This window comes from Alosa alosa, chromosome 7 (assembly GCF_017589495.1).
Source record: "Alosa alosa isolate M-15738 ecotype Scorff River chromosome 7, AALO_Geno_1.1, whole genome shotgun sequence".
Taxonomy (NCBI): Eukaryota; Metazoa; Chordata; class Actinopteri; order Clupeiformes; family Clupeidae; genus Alosa; species Alosa alosa.
The window spans coordinates 25,730,883-25,749,597 of record NC_063195.1 but is presented as its reverse complement, the minus strand read 5'-3'; the positions used below and the strand labels follow the sequence as shown (position 1 = coordinate 25,749,597).

The following is an 18,715-nucleotide window of genomic DNA, read 5'->3' as shown; positions in this document are numbered from 1 at the left end:
ACTGGTAGACTCTATGGACCTTTCTCAAGCAGTTATTGGGGAGGATACGATGAATACATCTTTGACACGAGGCGAGGAGATAAATAGCAAGAGCCCATAAACATAACTCTCTACTGCCACACACAGAATACACCACCACTGCTACAATCTTAACACTGAGACTACTAGAAGGGTCTGGCCAACTGAAATCAGGCCAGTGTTGCCTGTAGGTGCTCTTAAAATGAATAAATAAATAAATAAACAAACAAGTAAATAAATAAATAAAGCCAGTGGCAGATGACAACACACCATTATGTGCTCTGAACTTACCCAATGGGCCTTGAAACGACTATTTCAACTTGCGGGGCGTTTTTAGACTCTAAGATAATATTGTAGACTTCTTTCTTGGTTGCACCCGGTAACGCCTTTCCATTCCACTGCAGCACCTCATCGCCTGCACAGGAAAATGCAACACAATCACATGAGCGCAAGGCTAGACTACTGACATGAAATCACATCAGACTACTAATAACTAATAAAACTACCAAACACAATCACATCAGACCAGCGCAAGCCTGGATTACTGACATCTAATACTGTAAAACTATTTTCTAGGCTGCCCATGAGCTGTTTATACGATATTGTCCCTAAAAATACTTGTGCCTAAACATACATGTTTTTAATGCTGTACTATATGTGTGTCAATCACTTACGATATATATCATGCACAAGGTGACTTAAAGGCTGGCCTAATGGGTGAATTAATCTAGAGAACTTGGTGAAAAGCCCAATAGTACTAAATAGCCTCTTCAAGGGATTGCTTGAGGGACTTCTATGGTAAAGTATTCTCAGTAGTTTCTAACTGCTACGGTATAACCGGATGTGGGTAAAGGCAGGATACCATTACACAATGACGGGATGACAAGCTCTGCATGGCCTCTGGTGGATTGGCTAACTTTGTCCCTTTTAGGAACGCATACACTCTTAAAATGAATGTGTTGAAAACAACACAGCTTGTCCTATGTCCAGATAGGGACAACACAGTTTGTATTGTTTCCAACACATTGCTTTTGTTATTTGCTTCAAGAGTGTACACAGTATGTGTCAAAAATAACAGAACTTGTGTTCTCTATGTCCAGATAGGGACTACACCGTTTGTGTTTTTTTTAAGAGTGTGCATACTCTCAACCTGATGCGCACCTGCACGTAAATGTCCTACGATGTCAGCCAGGCTTCCTTTCTTGACTTTGGTGATGAAGGCTCCGAGCCGACCTGTCTCCGTCATCTTCCCCCCGACCACCTGTGAAGACCCAGAGCATCATCATCATCATCATCATCAGATGACTGACCACTGCTATGCTGGCACAGGGCAGGTGAGTAGTAATAGTATAGGTCATCTAACTCTGAAGAGCCAGCAAAAGAGAGGTTTTATATATACTGTACACATGTATGGGTGTTCATAAATCAACATTTGTGTGTACATGTATATTGATGTGTTAAACATTATGAACATAATATATGTGTTCAATTTCAGGTAATATGTCATATATGTATGCATGTGTATGTATGTACTGTATGCATTGTATGCTTTCAATATCTATCGTTCTATACTAACATTGAAAACCTTTTAACTACCACATCATAAACCATGTCAGACTAAATGGCAGGGCACAGTATTGATAGGATGCTATTCAGTAACACACTAGAAATCAAGACGGGTAGGACTTCCGGGCAACAGGAGGGTCAGGGGATAATGATTGTGTGTGTGTGTGTGTGTGTGTGTGTGTGTGTGTGTGTGTGTGTGTGTGTGTGTGTGTGAGAGAGTGTGAGAGAGTGAGTGTGTGTGTGTGTGTGTGTGTGTGTGTGTGTGTGTGTGTGTGTGTGTGTGTGTGTGTGTGTGTGTGTGTGTGTGTGTGCATTGGTAGGAGGTTGGATGGGGGTGGGGGGCAGTGGGGGGTAATAATTGGCTGTAAAGTGCACGCCTTCAGCCCCCATTAGACTCACCTTCAGCCCCAGGAGGGAGCCAGCTTCTCTGGGCATGGCCGAGCGCTTGCTCAGGGTGATGCGGCCGATTAAATGATCTCCCTCTTTGGACGGCTGCCACGTAACCGGATGCTGGCCAGAGAAGAGCAGAGAAGAGAGAGGAGAGGAGAGGTGAGGTGAAGAGAGAAGGGGAGGAGAGGAGAGAAAAGAAGGGAGAGGAGGAGAGAAAAGAAGGGAGAGGAGAGGAGAGGAGGAGAGATAAAGAAGAGAGATGGAGAGTGATAAAGAGGAGACCAGTGCTTTATAATCCCTTTAGTACACAGCCAACAGAGAGCAATACTAGCTCTTACTCACCCTCTCACCCTCTTTTACATTCACCCCTCACTCTCAACATCACCCTCTCTCTCTCTCTCTATCTCTCTCTCTTTCTTTCTCTCTCAAGTTATTCTCACCCTCTCTATATCTCTCTCTTACAGTCACCCTCTCACTCTCTCTATCTCTCTCTCTTAGTGCTGAGCTACACCAGGCGCGTAACTGAAGCGTTCCGTTCATGTTGCGTCTGCTGCAACAATTAGCTTCTATTATAATCAATGGAAGTAGCTACACCAGACGTGACAGTGGGGCGTGCGCAAAAAAAAATAGACCATTCATCTAAAATGGATTTTACGCTGCCATTAACGAACGCTTCAGTTACGCGCCTGGTGTAGCTCATACCTTACACTCATCCTCTCTCTCTCAACATCACCCTCTCACTCTCTCTCTCAATATCACCCCCTCTCTCAACATCACCCCCTCTCTCTCTCTCTGCCGCTCACCCTCTCACTCTTAACACCACTCTCTCTCTTTTTTCACTCCAATTCACACTCTCAATCTATCCCACTCAGGCTGAAAGGACCATCATTGCTTCTGGATGTTTCGGATACTTCACGGGGTAATGCACAGAACAGATAATGTCACACAAAACATGTACAAAAACGTAGCTGCACTCACTCAGACAGGCATTAGTGTTGTGCAGATTTGACACAAACATATTTGGATATTGCTAAATTTACATACACTTCCGGTCAAAAGTTTGGGGTCACTTAGAGATTTCCATTCCACTCCATTAAACACAGAATACCAGCTGAGATCAGTTGCATTGTTTTTTTTTTTATCAGGGCTGCAGTTTTCAGATTACATTATGTGCTTACATAATTGCAAAAGGATTCTCCAATGTTTTCTCAGTTAGCCTTTTAAAATGATATCAGATTAGTAAACAGAATGTGCCTTTGGAACATTGGATGAACGGTTGCTCATAATGGGCAATGCAGATATTGGAATAAAGATCAGCCATTTCTTTCTACAACAGTCAAGAACCCTTTTGCAATTATGTAAGCGCTGAAAACTGCTGTCTTGGAAAAAAAAGTGACCCCAAACTTTTGACCGGTAGTGTAAATTGACAAGGACACAAAAACAAAGTATGTAAAGTCATATGTAAATGTTTTGCGATGATTTGACTTGATTTGACTTGCTCGTGCTCAAATAGGACCAGCTATACCTGTCAAACTACAATTCTATAAATAAATCAGGCCTATCTCTTTGCCCTCTTTTTGTTGATGCACATTCTATTCTGATTTCTCCTTTTCACCTACACATACACAGCCACAATTACAAATCACGGAAAGCCCAGGATCACTACAGAGCATATATAATCTATACTATAATCTATACTGTTCTTAAACATAAATCATATTTAACGTTGGCAGTCATAACAAAAACTACACATTAAAGAGACACCATGAGACTCCATGTATGTGAACAAGGCCCATCCGAACATGAGAGCAACCCAGACTAATAGTTCAGCTCTTACTGTAATATAGTCCTAGGTATAACGTTACTTCACTGTGGTGTATAAATAAAAATGTTGACCTGACAACTTGTCTACAGTGACTTTGTCTAATTAGGGGTGCAGTACCACATGTTGTCTGCAGGGGGAGCAGCACTCCAACATCTCTTCCCCTCTGGCACCACAGAGGAAGAGTGGAGGAGCCAGCGTTTCACACAAGCTAAATTAGACTAAATGACAACAGAGGTGGCACCATGTGAACACTTACATGCCATACAGCTGGGTCCATTGGGTAGCAGTCCCAGTCGCCTGGAAAAGAGGGATACATTTGTGAAAAAAGAGAGAGAAAGAGAGGGATGTAGAGAATAAGAGACAGAGATAGAAGGGGAATGGGGAGTAATTAGTCTTCTCATACTAGTCAGTCAAATCTGAATAAATGAATGAATGAATGAAAAAATCTTTAAACTGTAACATTTTGATTTACAAATTTAACACCAATGCATTTCAATATTTCCTTCATATTACAACATATTTAGCATGATGTGAATCATTTTCCCTTTGCTTGCCTAATAACTTCACAATGCTCTCTAAATAACATACAGCGGCTCTAGCGTAATGGGCAGCTTTGATGAAAATGACCTCACACAAACCCTGTGACCTAAAGTGACCTCTAAATCTAACCCACTAAATTCTCATGATGACAGTGTTTACTAATATTGCCACACGCTACAGATGCCAGATTACTGTATCATGGGAGGCTTGGGCCTGCTTTCGCGTCTCAGACATCAGCCACAATGAAAGACTTCCAGCAGACCTGGGGAGGACTCGGGCCTCATCCGTTCCCGACCTGGTCCCTGGATCCTGATTCCTCCTCTTGGAGCAGGCACCCTTTTCCCTCTCTCTCCCCTTGGCTTCGGTGTTCGGTGTTCGGTGTCAAACCCCCCTATGTTGACTGATTAATTAAATCCCAAGGCTCATTGCCTCCACTGTCATCCTCAATGAATATCTGCCTCAGCTCTCCTGTTGTATTACTGCGACCGATGCACCTTTTCCTTGCACAGTCCCTCTAAGCAGCCCCCCCTCCCAACCCCACACAGGGGTGGATGGGGGTGTTGTTCAGTAATGCTACAGGAGAGCTGAAGGTGGTGGGGGGGAGGGTGGGCAATAAAGCGAGACGGTGTTTAAAACTGCCCTGGCTCCAATGAGATGTTATACAGTGCCGCGTAAAAGTTTTTACAGTCTCATTTGACCAATCCGATTGCATCCGTAAAGCTTGGGACCCTCATCCTGCTTTTATACAGGACATGTGTGAGTGAGACACCCCGACCCCCCTCTCAACTTGAGCTACCAGACACAGCCAGTTGAGGGCTTGAGGAAATAGGAGTGTAGTTTACAAGCAAGCTTTTATGATTTGTCCTGCCAACACCAAAAAAATGACTTCCTATTCCTGTGAAATTAAAGAAAGGGGCTCAGATGGCGCGCCTACACGACATTGATTTGAAATACTAGTAATGGAAATGAGTGGGGAAAAACACAAAGTCAAATGTGCTTAAAAGGGGACAAAAACAAACCATGTTTAGATTTGTCAAAACTGCTATCGTAGAACGAAATGAATAAGAATGGCCGCGGAAGAATACCAACAAGGAGAGGCGAAGGAGACGGATGAGCATACTGTATATCTAACCCTTGTCTCGTTTTTCTGCTGAGCAGTGAAGGTCAAAAGGACCTTTCCTGCACATCTCAGAGAGAGCTGCTGGGGTGGATCAAAGGGGAAGGGAGCGAGTGAGGATCTCTCCTGTGTTGTCGCCGCTGCTGCTGATGTGGAGCTGAGGTGGAGCCCCAGGAGCTTTGAGCTGCGAGCCGAAGGGAAAGCCGAGGCATCCTCAAAAAGTCTGATCAAACCATAGACGCTTTAGCACCATCAAACCATAGACGCTTTAGCACCATCAAACCATAGACGCTTTAGCACCATCAGGGCTCGTGTTCGTGAGAGGGTGTCATGGGAATCTCAAGGAAATGAGAGGAGATGGGAAAAGGGGAAGGGAAGATGAGAGAAGAGAGCAGAGAAGAGAAGAGAAGAAGAGACGGAAATAAAGAGAGGGGAGAAAGGGGGGAGGAGAATAAAGAGAGGGGGAGAAAAGAGGGTAATGAATGCAAAGAGAAGAAGAGAGAAAAGAAGAGAAGAGAAAACAAACTGTTTAAAGGGGGGACTCAGCTCAGTGGGTTAAATTGGCTTCTGCTCACTTCTGGGGCAGAGAGTTAAGATGGCCAATTGCACGTCACTCTTGCCCCCAAGTGGCTGATAGCACTCTGTAGTCTCCAGCGCTCTAATCTGGCTTTAAAAACGACCAGTACTGTGGGATTGGAACGGAGGCCGACTGAAAGGCAGGAGCCAGGAGTGAGCCGGGGTGAGACTGAGGCTGGTGCTAAGCCCGGTTGCCATGGTCACCTCGACTCATCTCTGACTCGGACGGAGGCGCTGTGGGGTGGGGTTAGTTGGGGCTCAAATGAGCCTTTTTTTTATGTTTCAAAAAGTTTGGGTGAACAAAATGGGCAACAACTGGCTGGTGTGTTGGGAACAGATGAGTTGTCGTCGGGAGGTTGTTGTCGGGGCTCGGGCCAGAGCATTACGTTAGCCGATGACCTAATTCCCTCTGGCCTGGAACAGAATTCAGAGCGCCAGCCTGCCTGCCTGCCTGCCTGCCTCACCCCCCCAAATGATGAGAGAAGAGCATGTCAAGAGAGCAATGGGATGGTGAATCACGTCGACGCAGATGCGTTTGACATTTACTCATATTCATTCCTTTATATGTATTTATTTAGCTGATGATTTTACAGTACGGGTGTATTTTCATCAGTAGCTTTTGAGAACACTGTATCATGCACAGCGATATTAGATATCAGCTACATTTCACTAACAACCCAAACTTTCATTCTACCCACTCATTCTCACATGCAAATTGTTATAGATTGTTAAGGTTTCTGTCTGTAAGAAGCCATCTTGTTCTGTTCCTAACAATAAGCTTTATTGTAGCTGTTCATGAGATAAACACACCTGTTTCTCCCACACCTGACTGCTCACTCTCCCACTGGCCAGACTATTCACACATGGTGTTGTGTGAGAGCCAACAAAAATGTAAGAACATGTGCCGATCGTTTCACCATAACCCATCGCTTGCTCTTTAGCTAGTTGGCTGACCAGTTTGTCTGAAATGCCTTATTAACTTGAAGAAAGAATGCCCAGAGCATGTAGGTTTTTCTAGTACAATGTGACAATAAGATGAGTATACATTCAGGACCTGAAATCATCATTAAAGGGACACCAGGCAACGTTTTCGTGTTAATTAATCATCTTCGTAAGTTGGTATATGGTTAAATGACTCATTACGGGCTTAATGAAGGCTCTCTCCCGTCCCTACTGCCTGTTGGAAGAATATCCCACTTGCAAGTTCGGGTGTATCCTACCCACCTAATCAAGCAGGATCAGTTTACAGCACAGAGGCAGGCTAACTAAACGCTAGAGATTGTTGCAAACGGTGTATAATGGCAGAGCCGGGCGAAGAAGCAGCGAAAACCCTTGATGGAAGATGCAAAGAAAAGGAAAAGAGCTTCAGACCGAGCGAGGGGAGTTTTCAGAGAAAAGCATCAGGCTTGCCTGGTGTCCCTTTAACAAGCAAGACATCTGACCACACACTATCTGCCAGGACTGTGTTAAGTTATGTGTAGTTCTCTACTCACTTTTGCATCTACGATTCATCAAGACTTTTTTTTATAGTATTAATGTATGACCCCCAAATCCCATCTAATCTCTATGTATGTTTTGTGTCCAGATGTGGCCATAATCGTACACAAAATCAGACTGGCACGCTTTGAAAATGATAGTTGCATACAAACCATACCATTCTTTTTTCATAATATCGATAGCCTATTCTAAGAGGCTGGATTAGCTCGATCCCCAGTGTTCACAGCACCATCATGAGCTGGGGAATATGGGACGAAGAAAGGGACTTGGACCTTGCTGCGCCCTGGACACTTGCCTAGATGACAGCTGAGTTTGAAACAGATCTGGCCGGGATCCACGACAGATCTGATTAGGGGGCCGCTGCTATTTTATTGCGGGAGCCAAACCGGACAGAGAAAATGCGACTGAAGCGGAGAACTGAAGAACCGGAGCGGAGTGAAAAATAGAACTCTGTCTGAACTAGCACAGCGTCTGATGTGCATATTTCCTAGAACGGGGTTTAGCTGTATTAATATTATGCTCTTTGTAGACCACTATCCTCTCTACTGCTCTCAGCGGAGTCAACAGAAATGAAGCTCATCCCCTCTCCATGCCAACTCTCCTGACCAGAATGTAGTCCCCATCACACCTCAACACCACATGTCCTTGTGTGCATAGTTCTCCCTACACCCTTATAGTGCGTAGTTGGCTCTGCTTCACAGTGCAGGCTAAATGAACTGGTGAACAAACAATTAAATCATGTTTGAAATAAAGTTAAACTCTGCCATGATATGTAATTAACTTTGCAGTGTTGCTATCTGTGTAACTAATTGAACCTGTAATGTAATGAGTTGTAATGAGCCATTATACACAGACAGTTTCCTGTACATGGATTAAGCCTAGTCCTAGACATAAAGCTTTTTTCGATGCAGATGATCATTGAAGTTTTCTTGGACTGCTTATTCCGTATACAGGAAACTGGATACTGTTCAGCTAACTATGCTGGGGACACTGACCATACTTAAGACCTGGAAACAGGAAGTGGTTGGGTAGTGTCGTTCCATACCTCTTTCGCCGAGGCTCTCCATCTCCACGTCCTCGCAGCTGGTGTACTCGGGCGTGGAGCCGCCCTCGTCCTCCGAGCTGCTGATGGACATCTGCCGCTTGTTGCCTCCCCCGCCCTGCCGGGTCCTGTAGGCCCGCGTCGGCGGCGGACGCAGGGACTCCGACTGGTCGGAGCTGAGCGAGTCGATCCTCGTGAGCCCGTCGCCGGGCGGTGGGACCCCGCCGCCACCGCCAATGTGCCGGCCCTTGTGCGCTGCCGTCGCTGGCTCCAGGTGGGGCCCCCCCGCCTTGGGCGGCCCCCACTCCTGCGAGTCCCTGAGCTCCGGGGGCAGAGGCCCCGACCGGGGCCCGCCGGGGCCCGGCTTGTGCAGGGAGCCCTGGCTCCCGTGACCCCCACCTCCCCCACCTCCACCCCCTGCGGTCCTATCCACCGAGTACGCCCGGTGGTTGTCCAGGAGCATCTTGCGCTCGTCCATGCCGGGGCCGCCTCTCCGGGGAGCGCGAGGCCCCCCCTCGCCACGGCTCTCGCCACCACCGCCACCGCCGGGCGGCCCCAGGCCCACCTCGTTGAGGGCCATGTCGCTGTGGTGGCGCTCGTGCCGCACCTTGGACACCTTGGCGTGCATGCGCATCTCCTGCTCCTCCTCCTTCAAGTGCTTGACCGGTAGCGCCAGGTTGGGGTCGCTCTTGTGCTGGCTGCCTGGAACTCCTCCTCCCGCTGACGCTGACGCTCGGCCTCCTCGTCCTGGGCCGAGCGCCTCCGCGGGTCTGGCGGCTGTCCGACCGTCCCGTCCCCCTCACCAGGCTCCTCCTCCTGGCTGTGGGCCTTCTCCAGGCGCCGCCTGTCCCCTGGAGGGCGCTCCTCGGACGACTGCTTCCCGGGGACCCGCCTCCGCTCTCCTCGGCCAATCACCTTTCCATTCTGCTCGTGGAGGGAGAGCGGTCGCTTCCTGTTAAAGGAGAAATAACAACAGAATCAGGGATTGTGGTATCTTAATCAGGGATTGTGGCACCGCACATTTTCTGTTGATTTTTGGTGTTTGCATTTCTAGTTTTGGTCAGCATGTAGTTTTTACCTTGTGATGGGACCTATAAAAAACATCATATAATTACGTTTATCATAATTAATTAATGGTTTAGAGTTTTCATTTTAAATCATGATGACAATTTGAATGGTAAGTCCTCTACTGTTGTATCATATTTTATACCACAGGGGCGCTCAGTAAAAGGTAAAACATATCAGATGTATTTTAGGGTGAACTGAGTGTGTCTGGCATAAGTAGGCTTGCTGTGAAATCTGCTCAAGACGGAATGGTGAACAGAGCAGGGGCAGGGCTAAAAAAGACAAAGGGATTCAAATCAGGAGGACTCGAACCTTCTGGCCCACTTTTGTGTTGCTGCAATGTAAGGACAATGTTGCCTCTACTTAAAAAAAAAAATAGAATAAAAAGCAGGGATTAAAGGCTGCATCCTCTGCTCTGGTCTTTGGAAATATGCTGCGTGAAAGCGGATTTTGAGTCTTCACACACATGCGTAAATATGACAAGTATTTTTTTTTTTTTTTTTACTGGATTTAAGGGAAGTACGGAACCCCAGAGGTGTCACTGTAAGATTTTTGTACATCGAGAGAATGTGTGCTCATTTCACTAAAATGTGGTTTTACTAAATTGTGCTCTCATTTTACTAGATTGTACTTCATTTAGTGTAGAGAAATAAGCTCCAACACCAGACAACACTGATGATCCATTTAGGCTCATAGGTTCAGGTTCAAGATTAATAGATTCATGTTCAGGGCCAATAAATTCAGATTGTGGCTCCCATTATATTTTTCAAAAGACTCTGTACTTTGAGGGACATTGACTATGAACATTCACTATATGAGGCGTGTTGGACTTCCTACAACAAAGCTCTTCAGAAACCACAGCCCAGTCCAAAGATCCAAATGGACCTTCTCTCGTAAATAAAAAAGGAAAAACAGTCCTGGCTCCTTACTTTTCCCGAGGCGGTTCGCTTCTCGAGCGTGAGGCGGGCATCGTGTCGGCTCCTCGCGTGCGGTCACCGATGGCGACGCCGGCCCCGTGCTGGCCGTCTGTGGACGGTGGCGCCTGCGAGCGTGTGCGCTGGAGACGCTTGTCCCGCAGCTGCGGCGCACCCCCCTCACCGGCCGTGGAGCTCAGGGGCCCCCCTGGGCTGGCCGGACGCCCCTCCGGCCCCGAAAACCATTCTCCCGACTTGATGAGGATCTCCTGCTCCTTCCGGCAGAGGTTACATACCCACATCACCTAGAGAGAGAAGGGGGGGGCAGACAGGGATAGAGAGAGAGAGAGAGAGAGAGAGAGAGAGAGAGAGAGAGAGAGAGAGAGAGAGAGAGAGAGAGAAAAGAGAGAGAGAAGGGGCCAAAAGTTAACATAAAAAAAAACCCACAGTTTGTTTACAGCACAGCTGACATATCTCATTTGAAAAAAATAGGGGGCTCTGCAAGGAGCCTGGGACATGCTTTTAACAGTGGGCAAATACAGTACTGACCAATCACACATCTGTTTTGCAACAGTCAACCAATCACACATATCCTTCACAAACTTCATTCACACATGCTTTGTAATAGTTGACCAATATCGACCAATCACAAATATGCTTTGCAATAGTTGACCAATATCGACCAATCACAAATACACTTTGTAATAATGGGCCAATATTGGCCAATCACACATGTGCTTTGTAATGGTGGACCAATATCGAACAAACATACACATACATGTTTTGTAATAACACCAAAAGACTCCTGTTTCAGGTTCACAAAGTAACAGTCTCATTGTGCTCTGAGATAGTCCCATGTCACCCATTAGTTACTCGTTGATTCTTTTGAGGTAACTAAGGAAGGGCTAATTATCAAATCTCCAAGTGATTGAAAGCTAACAAGAATGAAGGACTTCTACTTTCTAAACTTTCTCCGAAGTTTCCCCTCTGGATATTTTCAGCAAAGGGGTGTAAACCTAAGCCTGGTGCACATAGAGTGAGTGACGTGAGTTTGTCATTTAGTTAAAAATTTGGTAACACAGGCAGACAGAAAGAGGCCATGAATGCACACATGCACACGTACACGCACACACACACAAAACACACACACAAACCCACATGCACATGTACACGCACACACACACAAACCCACATGCACACGTACACGCACACACACACAAACCCACATGCACGCACACACACACTTTTTCTTTGTCTCCCTTTTTCATAATGCATGTACACAAACACAGACACTGATACAGACGCACACACACACACACCAGTCGTGGACACAAACAGGAAACAATTGAGCTGGTCAAACTACTGTAGCTTTGACTATTCCAGGCACTCAGGAAGTGCAGGCTGGCCATGTTGGTTCCGACCGACCGCCACACTATACGTCAAATCCTTCTTTGCTCTTGGCATGCCCTCGCTTCCTTCCTTTCTTTCTTCTTTCTACTCATTCTCTCTTTCTCTTCCTCTCTCTCTCTCTCTCTCTCTCTCTCTCTCTCTCTCTCTCTTTATCTCTCTCTCAACTCTAATAGAACCCCGGTGATGGTTCATTTATAAGACGGATGACAGAGGTTTCCTAAAATACCCCATTTCTATCTCTCTTCTCTCTCTCTCTCTCTCTCTCTCTCTCTCTCTCTATCTCTCTCTTCCATATTCCTTTGCTGAGCGGCTCCCCCAGGTTAAAGTTGATTAAATATGAAAGCTAAGTGCAGAGGTGGAAAGAGAGAGAGGCAGAGGCGAAGAGAGTGAGAGAGAGAGAGTAAGGGAGGGAGAGACAAAGAGAGGGATGAAAGAGAGAGAGAAGTGAGAGGGGAAAAAGAGAGTGAGTGAGGGAGAAAGAGTGTAAGAGGGAGAGAGAAAAAGAGGAATGAAAGAGAGAGAGAGGGGGGGGGGAGAGGGAGAGCACATTTGCCAAGACATCCTGGGCATCCATTAGGCCCATAACCCTGAATCACGCTAACAGCTTTGGCTCCCTCACCCCCCTGCTTTGCACACTTATTGCATCCAGGCCATCGATCCGGACCCCAGACTTGCCAAGCATCTGGTCAGGTCATAAATCCAGCCCAATTCCCCCCATCCAAACACCACTTCCTCCGTAGTAGGGCTCTCAGTCCTTATAGACAATCAAGCTCAGCTTCAAAACAAGTTTGGACATCGTTCAAGGGTTTAGTGTTCACACTGATGTTCGCTCATGTTGCTGCTGACTGCTATTCTTGCCGTTTGATTTAAGTAAGCCTTTGTCAACGTCAGTCCGGTTACGGGAGCGAGAGAAGTGACAATCAGCAGAGAGGGCTTTGTGCGAAACGGTCACAGACGTGGCGTTATTTAAAGCATGAGGGGGCTTAACGGAACTGGCACGGTGTTAACATACATAACACAGACGTGTACTGCGGCCGGGACGGTCACTTCAGCAGATGGTAACCCTTGCAAGGGGTGTCCTCTTCACTAGAACATTCTCAAAGAGAATGAATGAGCATTTCATTATAGAGTCATACAGAAGATCACAAGCCCCTTACAAACCAAAAGCTGACATGGTCTGTTACAGTTAAAGACATTAGATTTCTCTCAAGTGCAGGTACCCAAAGAAGTCAAATGGTACAGGTTCCATGGTCTTCCTCTATCTTAAATAGGTACAGCAAGGACCATTCAAAATGAAAAGCTGAAATGAATTAACTTCAAGACCTGGACCTCCATAAACACCTTTCCACAGAGCATACACACACGTGGTTGCAAACTTGCTTTTAGCCCTTTGTCGTTCCACACAATACTTAAGGAGATTGCTTTCTTTGAATTTGTCCATATTGCACAGTGTAAAACAGCTCATCATGTACAACAACCTGCCTGGACTCCGACACTGTGTACATACTCACTACGTAGTGCACTAAGTAGTGAACGAGTGGATGTTTTGAACGCAGCTCATATCTTTGCATACTTACATGGTGTCATCTTGAATGGGAGCGGCCCTCTGTGCTGGGGCCAGTGATGGGTACCGCTGAGTGGATAAAAAACCTGAATAGCCCAAACCAAACCCGATGACCACACAAAAAGCCTGCAACCCTGAGTTCTGGTTCCTGAACAGTCCTGCAGAAGCGAGTGCGCTACGCTAGCCGGGACAATCCACAGGCTGCGCCCAGCCCAGGGTGTCTGTGTGTGTCTATGTGATGGGGATAATATGAGAGAGTAAAAGAGAGAGAGAGAGAGAGAGAGAGAGTCAGAGAGAGAGAGAGAGAGAGAGTCATGGAGAGAGAGAGAGAGGGGGGAGAGGTATGCAAAGAGATAAGAGAGATGGTCAAACAGAAATAGAGAGACAGAGAGAAAAGGAAGAGAGGGAGATGGAGAGATGGTCAGAGAGAGAGAGAGAGAGAGAGAGAGGAGAGTTGGGGGTGGGGTGGGGCGCATCAGGCTGCCCTGATTGGATCCACTTGGCCCGGCTCCAGTCTAATCTGGGGCAAATCAGATGCGTCGGCTCCGCAGCTGTCAGCTGCCCAGAGGAACACTCCCAGGGAGGATTAGCGGGCCCCACCATAATCCCGTTCCACTGCACCGCGCATCGCCATTATTCCCCACTCTCTTTCTCTTTCTCTCTTTGACCATCTCTCCATCTCCCACACACACACACACACACACACACACACACACACACACACACACACACACACACACACACACCACACTCACCACACTACACCAGCACCCCACACCTCTCCCATTCTCTCTCTCCATCTCTCTCTCTCTCATCCTTTCTCTCTCTCCCTCTCTTTCCACCCACTATAACCACTATGCTGAGAGAGGGGAGAGGAGAGAGCAAAAGGGAAAGAGAGAGAAAGAGAAAAAGAGAGGAAGAAAAAAGAAGGAAAGATCTGAAACTGAAATCTGAGACTGAAGATGAAAATGCAAGGGAGGGAGAGAGAGCGAGAAGGAGGGGGGCGAGTGAAAGAGAGAGAAAGAGAGGAAGAGAAAAAAGGATGACTGTATGACCTGAAGACACTGAGTTAAAAACAAAAGACAATTAAAAGTAGGTGTTTAGAAAGACAACACTCAGCAGGGCCTACACACACAAACACACACTCCCCCTTAATGCGTTTCACTGGGCCTGCAGGTGATCATGTCCTACATGTGTGTGTAGAGAGCAAAGGCCTTTGAAATGTGTAACAAGAGATGTTCTGTAAATCAGAGAGAGAGAGAAGAGAGAGAGAGAGAGAGAGAGAAAGGGAGAGAAAGAGAGAGAGAGAGAGAGAGAGAGAGAGAGAGAGAGAGAGAGAGAGAGAGAGAGGAAGACTAGATTGTTCATGGTGAGATTACTGTGCAGCGTTCTGTGTGGTCGAGGAGCGGCTAAAATAATCCAGCTCTTAATCCTTGAATTAGATCGAATTCCAGCTGCACGCACGCTGGGAGGATACATGTGTGTGTGTGTGTGTGTGTGTGCATCTCTATGTGTGTGTGTGTGTGTGTGTGTGTGTGTGTGTGTTCTTTCAGTAAATGGCATTTAGAGCATGCATGGTCCTTCTTCCCGAGGCGTGGATGCCCATGAGAACAAGCCGCATGTACAGCCCCAACAGCCTGCCCCTGTGTGATTGTATCACAAACAATCAGAATGTAGGACAGCTACAAACAAAACAACATAAATCATAAAACAAACAGGCCTGGGTGGAGAGAGAGAGAGAGAGAGAGAGGGAGAGAGAGGGAGAAAGAGAGAGGTAGGAGAGGTACTGTAGGAGGGTAATCCCTGGCTGTGTCATGGGATCTGTACGTTCCTGGATAGCGTGCCTGTGAGAGGGAGCTGAGAGGAGACCTCCTACTCAAGTCACATGACCAGGAGGACATTCTGGAGGTGTCAACCCCAATGCAAAGAGAATTTCATATACTGTTTTTTTTTTTATTTTTTTTTGCCTTACCATCATTGGACATAAATGCATGTGAGAAATGTACATTCTCCATGGTAACCAAATCACAGGGTGAAAATAAGGAATGAGTATATGTGTGTCTGTGTGTGTGTGTGTGTGTGTGTGTGTGTGTGTGTGTGTGTGTGTGTGTGTGTGTATGTGTGTGTGTGTCCTGGCACCAGTACTGTTCAATCTCCTCCTCACAGCAATCACCCGACTGTTCCACCGCGCCCTGCAGCACAAAGATGGTATAGACCTGGAATACCGCCTTGATGGCAACCTCTTCAACATCCGGCGGCTCCAAGCTCAGACAAAAACATCAACCTGCCACATCCATGAGCTCCAGTATGCAGATGACTGTGCTGTCTTGGCACACAGCCCAGAATCCATGCAGCATGCCCTGGACACCATCTCAGCGTTGTATCAGTCCTTTGGTCTTCAAGTAAACACCAAGAAGACAGAGGTCATGGCGCAACTCTGTACCAAATCTCCTTCACATGTTGGCTTCCACATCAATGGCAGTCCACTCAGTTTTGTTGACCATTTTACATACCTGGGCTCCACACTCTCTGCAGATTCCACCCTTGACAGTGAAATCCACCATCGGATCAACAAAGCCTCATCAGCCTTTGGGCGCCTTAGGAAGAGAGTATTCGGCAACAACAACCTAAAAATCAGTACCAAAGTAGCTGTTTATAATGCAGTCTGTGTCACCACCCTACTCTATGGGGCAGAAACATGGACGCCGTATAGATGCCACATAAACAGCCTGGAGATGTTTCACATCAGATGCCTCCAAAAAATACTCAACCTGTCCTGGGAGGACCCAGATCCCCCATACTGACATTCTGACTGCGACTGGCACCACCAGCATGGAAGCAGCTCTGGCCAAGAGGCATTTACGCTGGGTTGGCCACACCATTCGCATGCCTGGCTATCGCGTCCCACGCCAAGTCCTTTATGGACAGTTGCTCAACTCCAAGCGGGCCGCTGGTGGCCAGAAGAGACGATACAAGGACTCTTGAGGCGCTGCAACATCAACCCTGGCCAGCTCGAGGCAATAGCATCCAACAGACCAGCCTGGAGAGCCACGTGCAACAAAGCAGCTGAGCAAATCAACAACACCTTCATCCAAAGGAGGACCGCAAGAAGTGCCCAACAACACCGACAGGCAGACCCCACCTCCCAATCATCAGGACATACCTGCTCCATCTGTGGAAGAGTGTGCGGCTCCAAAATCGGCCTCCATAGCCACGTGAGGTGGCATCAACGGCAACAACGTTGACCAATCACCCCCCCCCCCAACCCCCTGGAACAAGCGTCATCATCGGACACGATGGACAGCTAACCGTGTGTGTGTGTGTGTGTGTGTGTGTGTGTGTGTGTGTGTGTGTGTGTGTGCACGAGTTTTGTCCACTGTGTCCATCCCTGCATGTCAGCACCATCAGGCCCTTGCAGAATGACTGCCTATCAGCCTACAACATGAAGCCACACACAGCCACACACAGACACACACACACACACAAAGGGCAAGGATGCATATATACTGTAGACTACTCTGACTACTCTCTGTGTCTCACATCGCACACTAAACACTAATATACTCATATACTAAATATACTATACTTTACTTTTCAGTATACTGCATTCACACTGAGATAGGAGAGTGTCAGTGCAGTGTACTAAAAAGACATGGAGGAGGATGCACTGATCCAGTCGTCCATCTGCTGTGAATGCACAGGCTATGGCCTTCTATAAGTAAACTGTAGCAGAGATTATGTAAGCGTTTAACCTTTGACCTTCACATATGTCCCATCCAGCAGGGACTTTTTATAAATACAGTACCGCGTGTACATACGCAACTCCAAATGACTGGTTAGGAGCGGTTCAGTTCATGTCAAACAATTCAGTGCAATTTGTCTCAATCGAGTGTAATTTGGAGACGCAAGGCCAGCCATGATTGTGGCTGCATCTGCACAGCTGCGTGAGAACAGGAGGGAATCTGATTTCCTGCTGACGTGGGGGGACAGAACACACAAGCCCTGATGTCCAGCAGCGTCATCATTTTTGTGGTCATTTCTTCTGTGGCTGTCGTTGCCTCGTTTCCTTTTCGTCTGACTGTCTCACTTCCTTCCTTCAGCTACAGGTGACTCAGTTTCTCCTCCATCCTGAGATCACTCTACACAAAGCCTCAGGTGACCAAAAGTGGCTGCCTTAGCGACCGTATCCACGACAGCCACTTGTCATCACAATACACTACCTTGGTACAGGACAGTCAGCACAACCCAACTGTCAAACATCTTTGAAGCATCTAAAATAATGTGGCTATGGCTGGGTATTAGTGTTGGATATACTGTAGGAGGCATTATGAGTGCTGTACAGTTTTCATTATTGATCTCAAGCTTAACTGCTCTATGAAATAAAATTCTACAGCACATAACAACATACATGACATAACAGCAGGCACCAATATCTATATTCCATAACAGGATAACAACATTCAAGAACTATGCTTTTTTTTATGCTGTGCAAGGAAAGAGTGAACACACATGCACACACACACACACACACACACACACACACACACACACACACACACACACACACACACACACACAGACACGCACACGTCATCCAACTGTGGCTCAAACTGGCCTTTTGGCTGTCAGCAGCCCTAGACTGCCTACATCAGCAGCAGCCTCTTTAGATAGGAGGAGGAGGAGAAAGAGGAGGATGAAGAGGATGATGAAGATGAGGAGGAGGGAGAGGGGAAGAAGGCAGATTAGGAGGTTGAGAGAGAGGAGGAAAAGAGGAAGTTGAGGTGGGAGAGGAGGGTGATGAGAGCTTATTGTCACTGAAATCACTGAGTCAGAAGAGAATGAGTGAGTGATTGAGAGAGAGAGAGAGAAGACACAGGTAAAGTAGGGGAGATCCCTTACATTCTGTAATCACTGACTAACCACAACCCAGTAGCCAGGAAAAGGAAACAAAACTAAGAGAAAAGCCACTACGTTCGTATATGCTGTTTGTTGCACATTGCTAATACAGGCCGGGGACGACCCCCCACCACAGCAGAGACAAGTCAGAAATGGCTAAACATAGAGTAGCTTTGCTGAAGGAGCTCAAAGAGGCCTGCTGCTCACAGCACTCGACTTGCTGATGAGACAGAAAGCAGAAGTGGGACGAGGCCTGTCAGCCGTGAGGTAGCCCAGATACGGTGGTGCGCTGAGA

The 18,715-nt window shown here is 47.0% G+C and overlaps 1 protein-coding gene across 1 annotated transcript in view; it reads right to left on the bottom strand.

The window, feature by feature from the left end:
- Positions 1–13,783, bottom strand: part of rims1b (regulating synaptic membrane exocytosis 1b) — a 41,600-nt gene extending 27,817 nt beyond the window's left edge. The window contains 8 exon segments of the mRNA XM_048247298.1: positions 310–433; positions 1,180–1,279; positions 1,984–2,094; positions 4,056–4,096; positions 8,575–9,271; positions 9,274–9,523; positions 10,566–10,855; positions 13,538–13,783. Coding sequence (XP_048103255.1) covers positions 310–433; positions 1,180–1,279; positions 1,984–2,094; positions 4,056–4,096; positions 8,575–9,271; positions 9,274–9,523; positions 10,566–10,852 — 1,610 coding nt within the window. The 5' untranslated portion in view covers positions 10,853–10,855; positions 13,538–13,783.
- Positions 13,784–18,715: the final 4,932 nt, after the last annotated feature.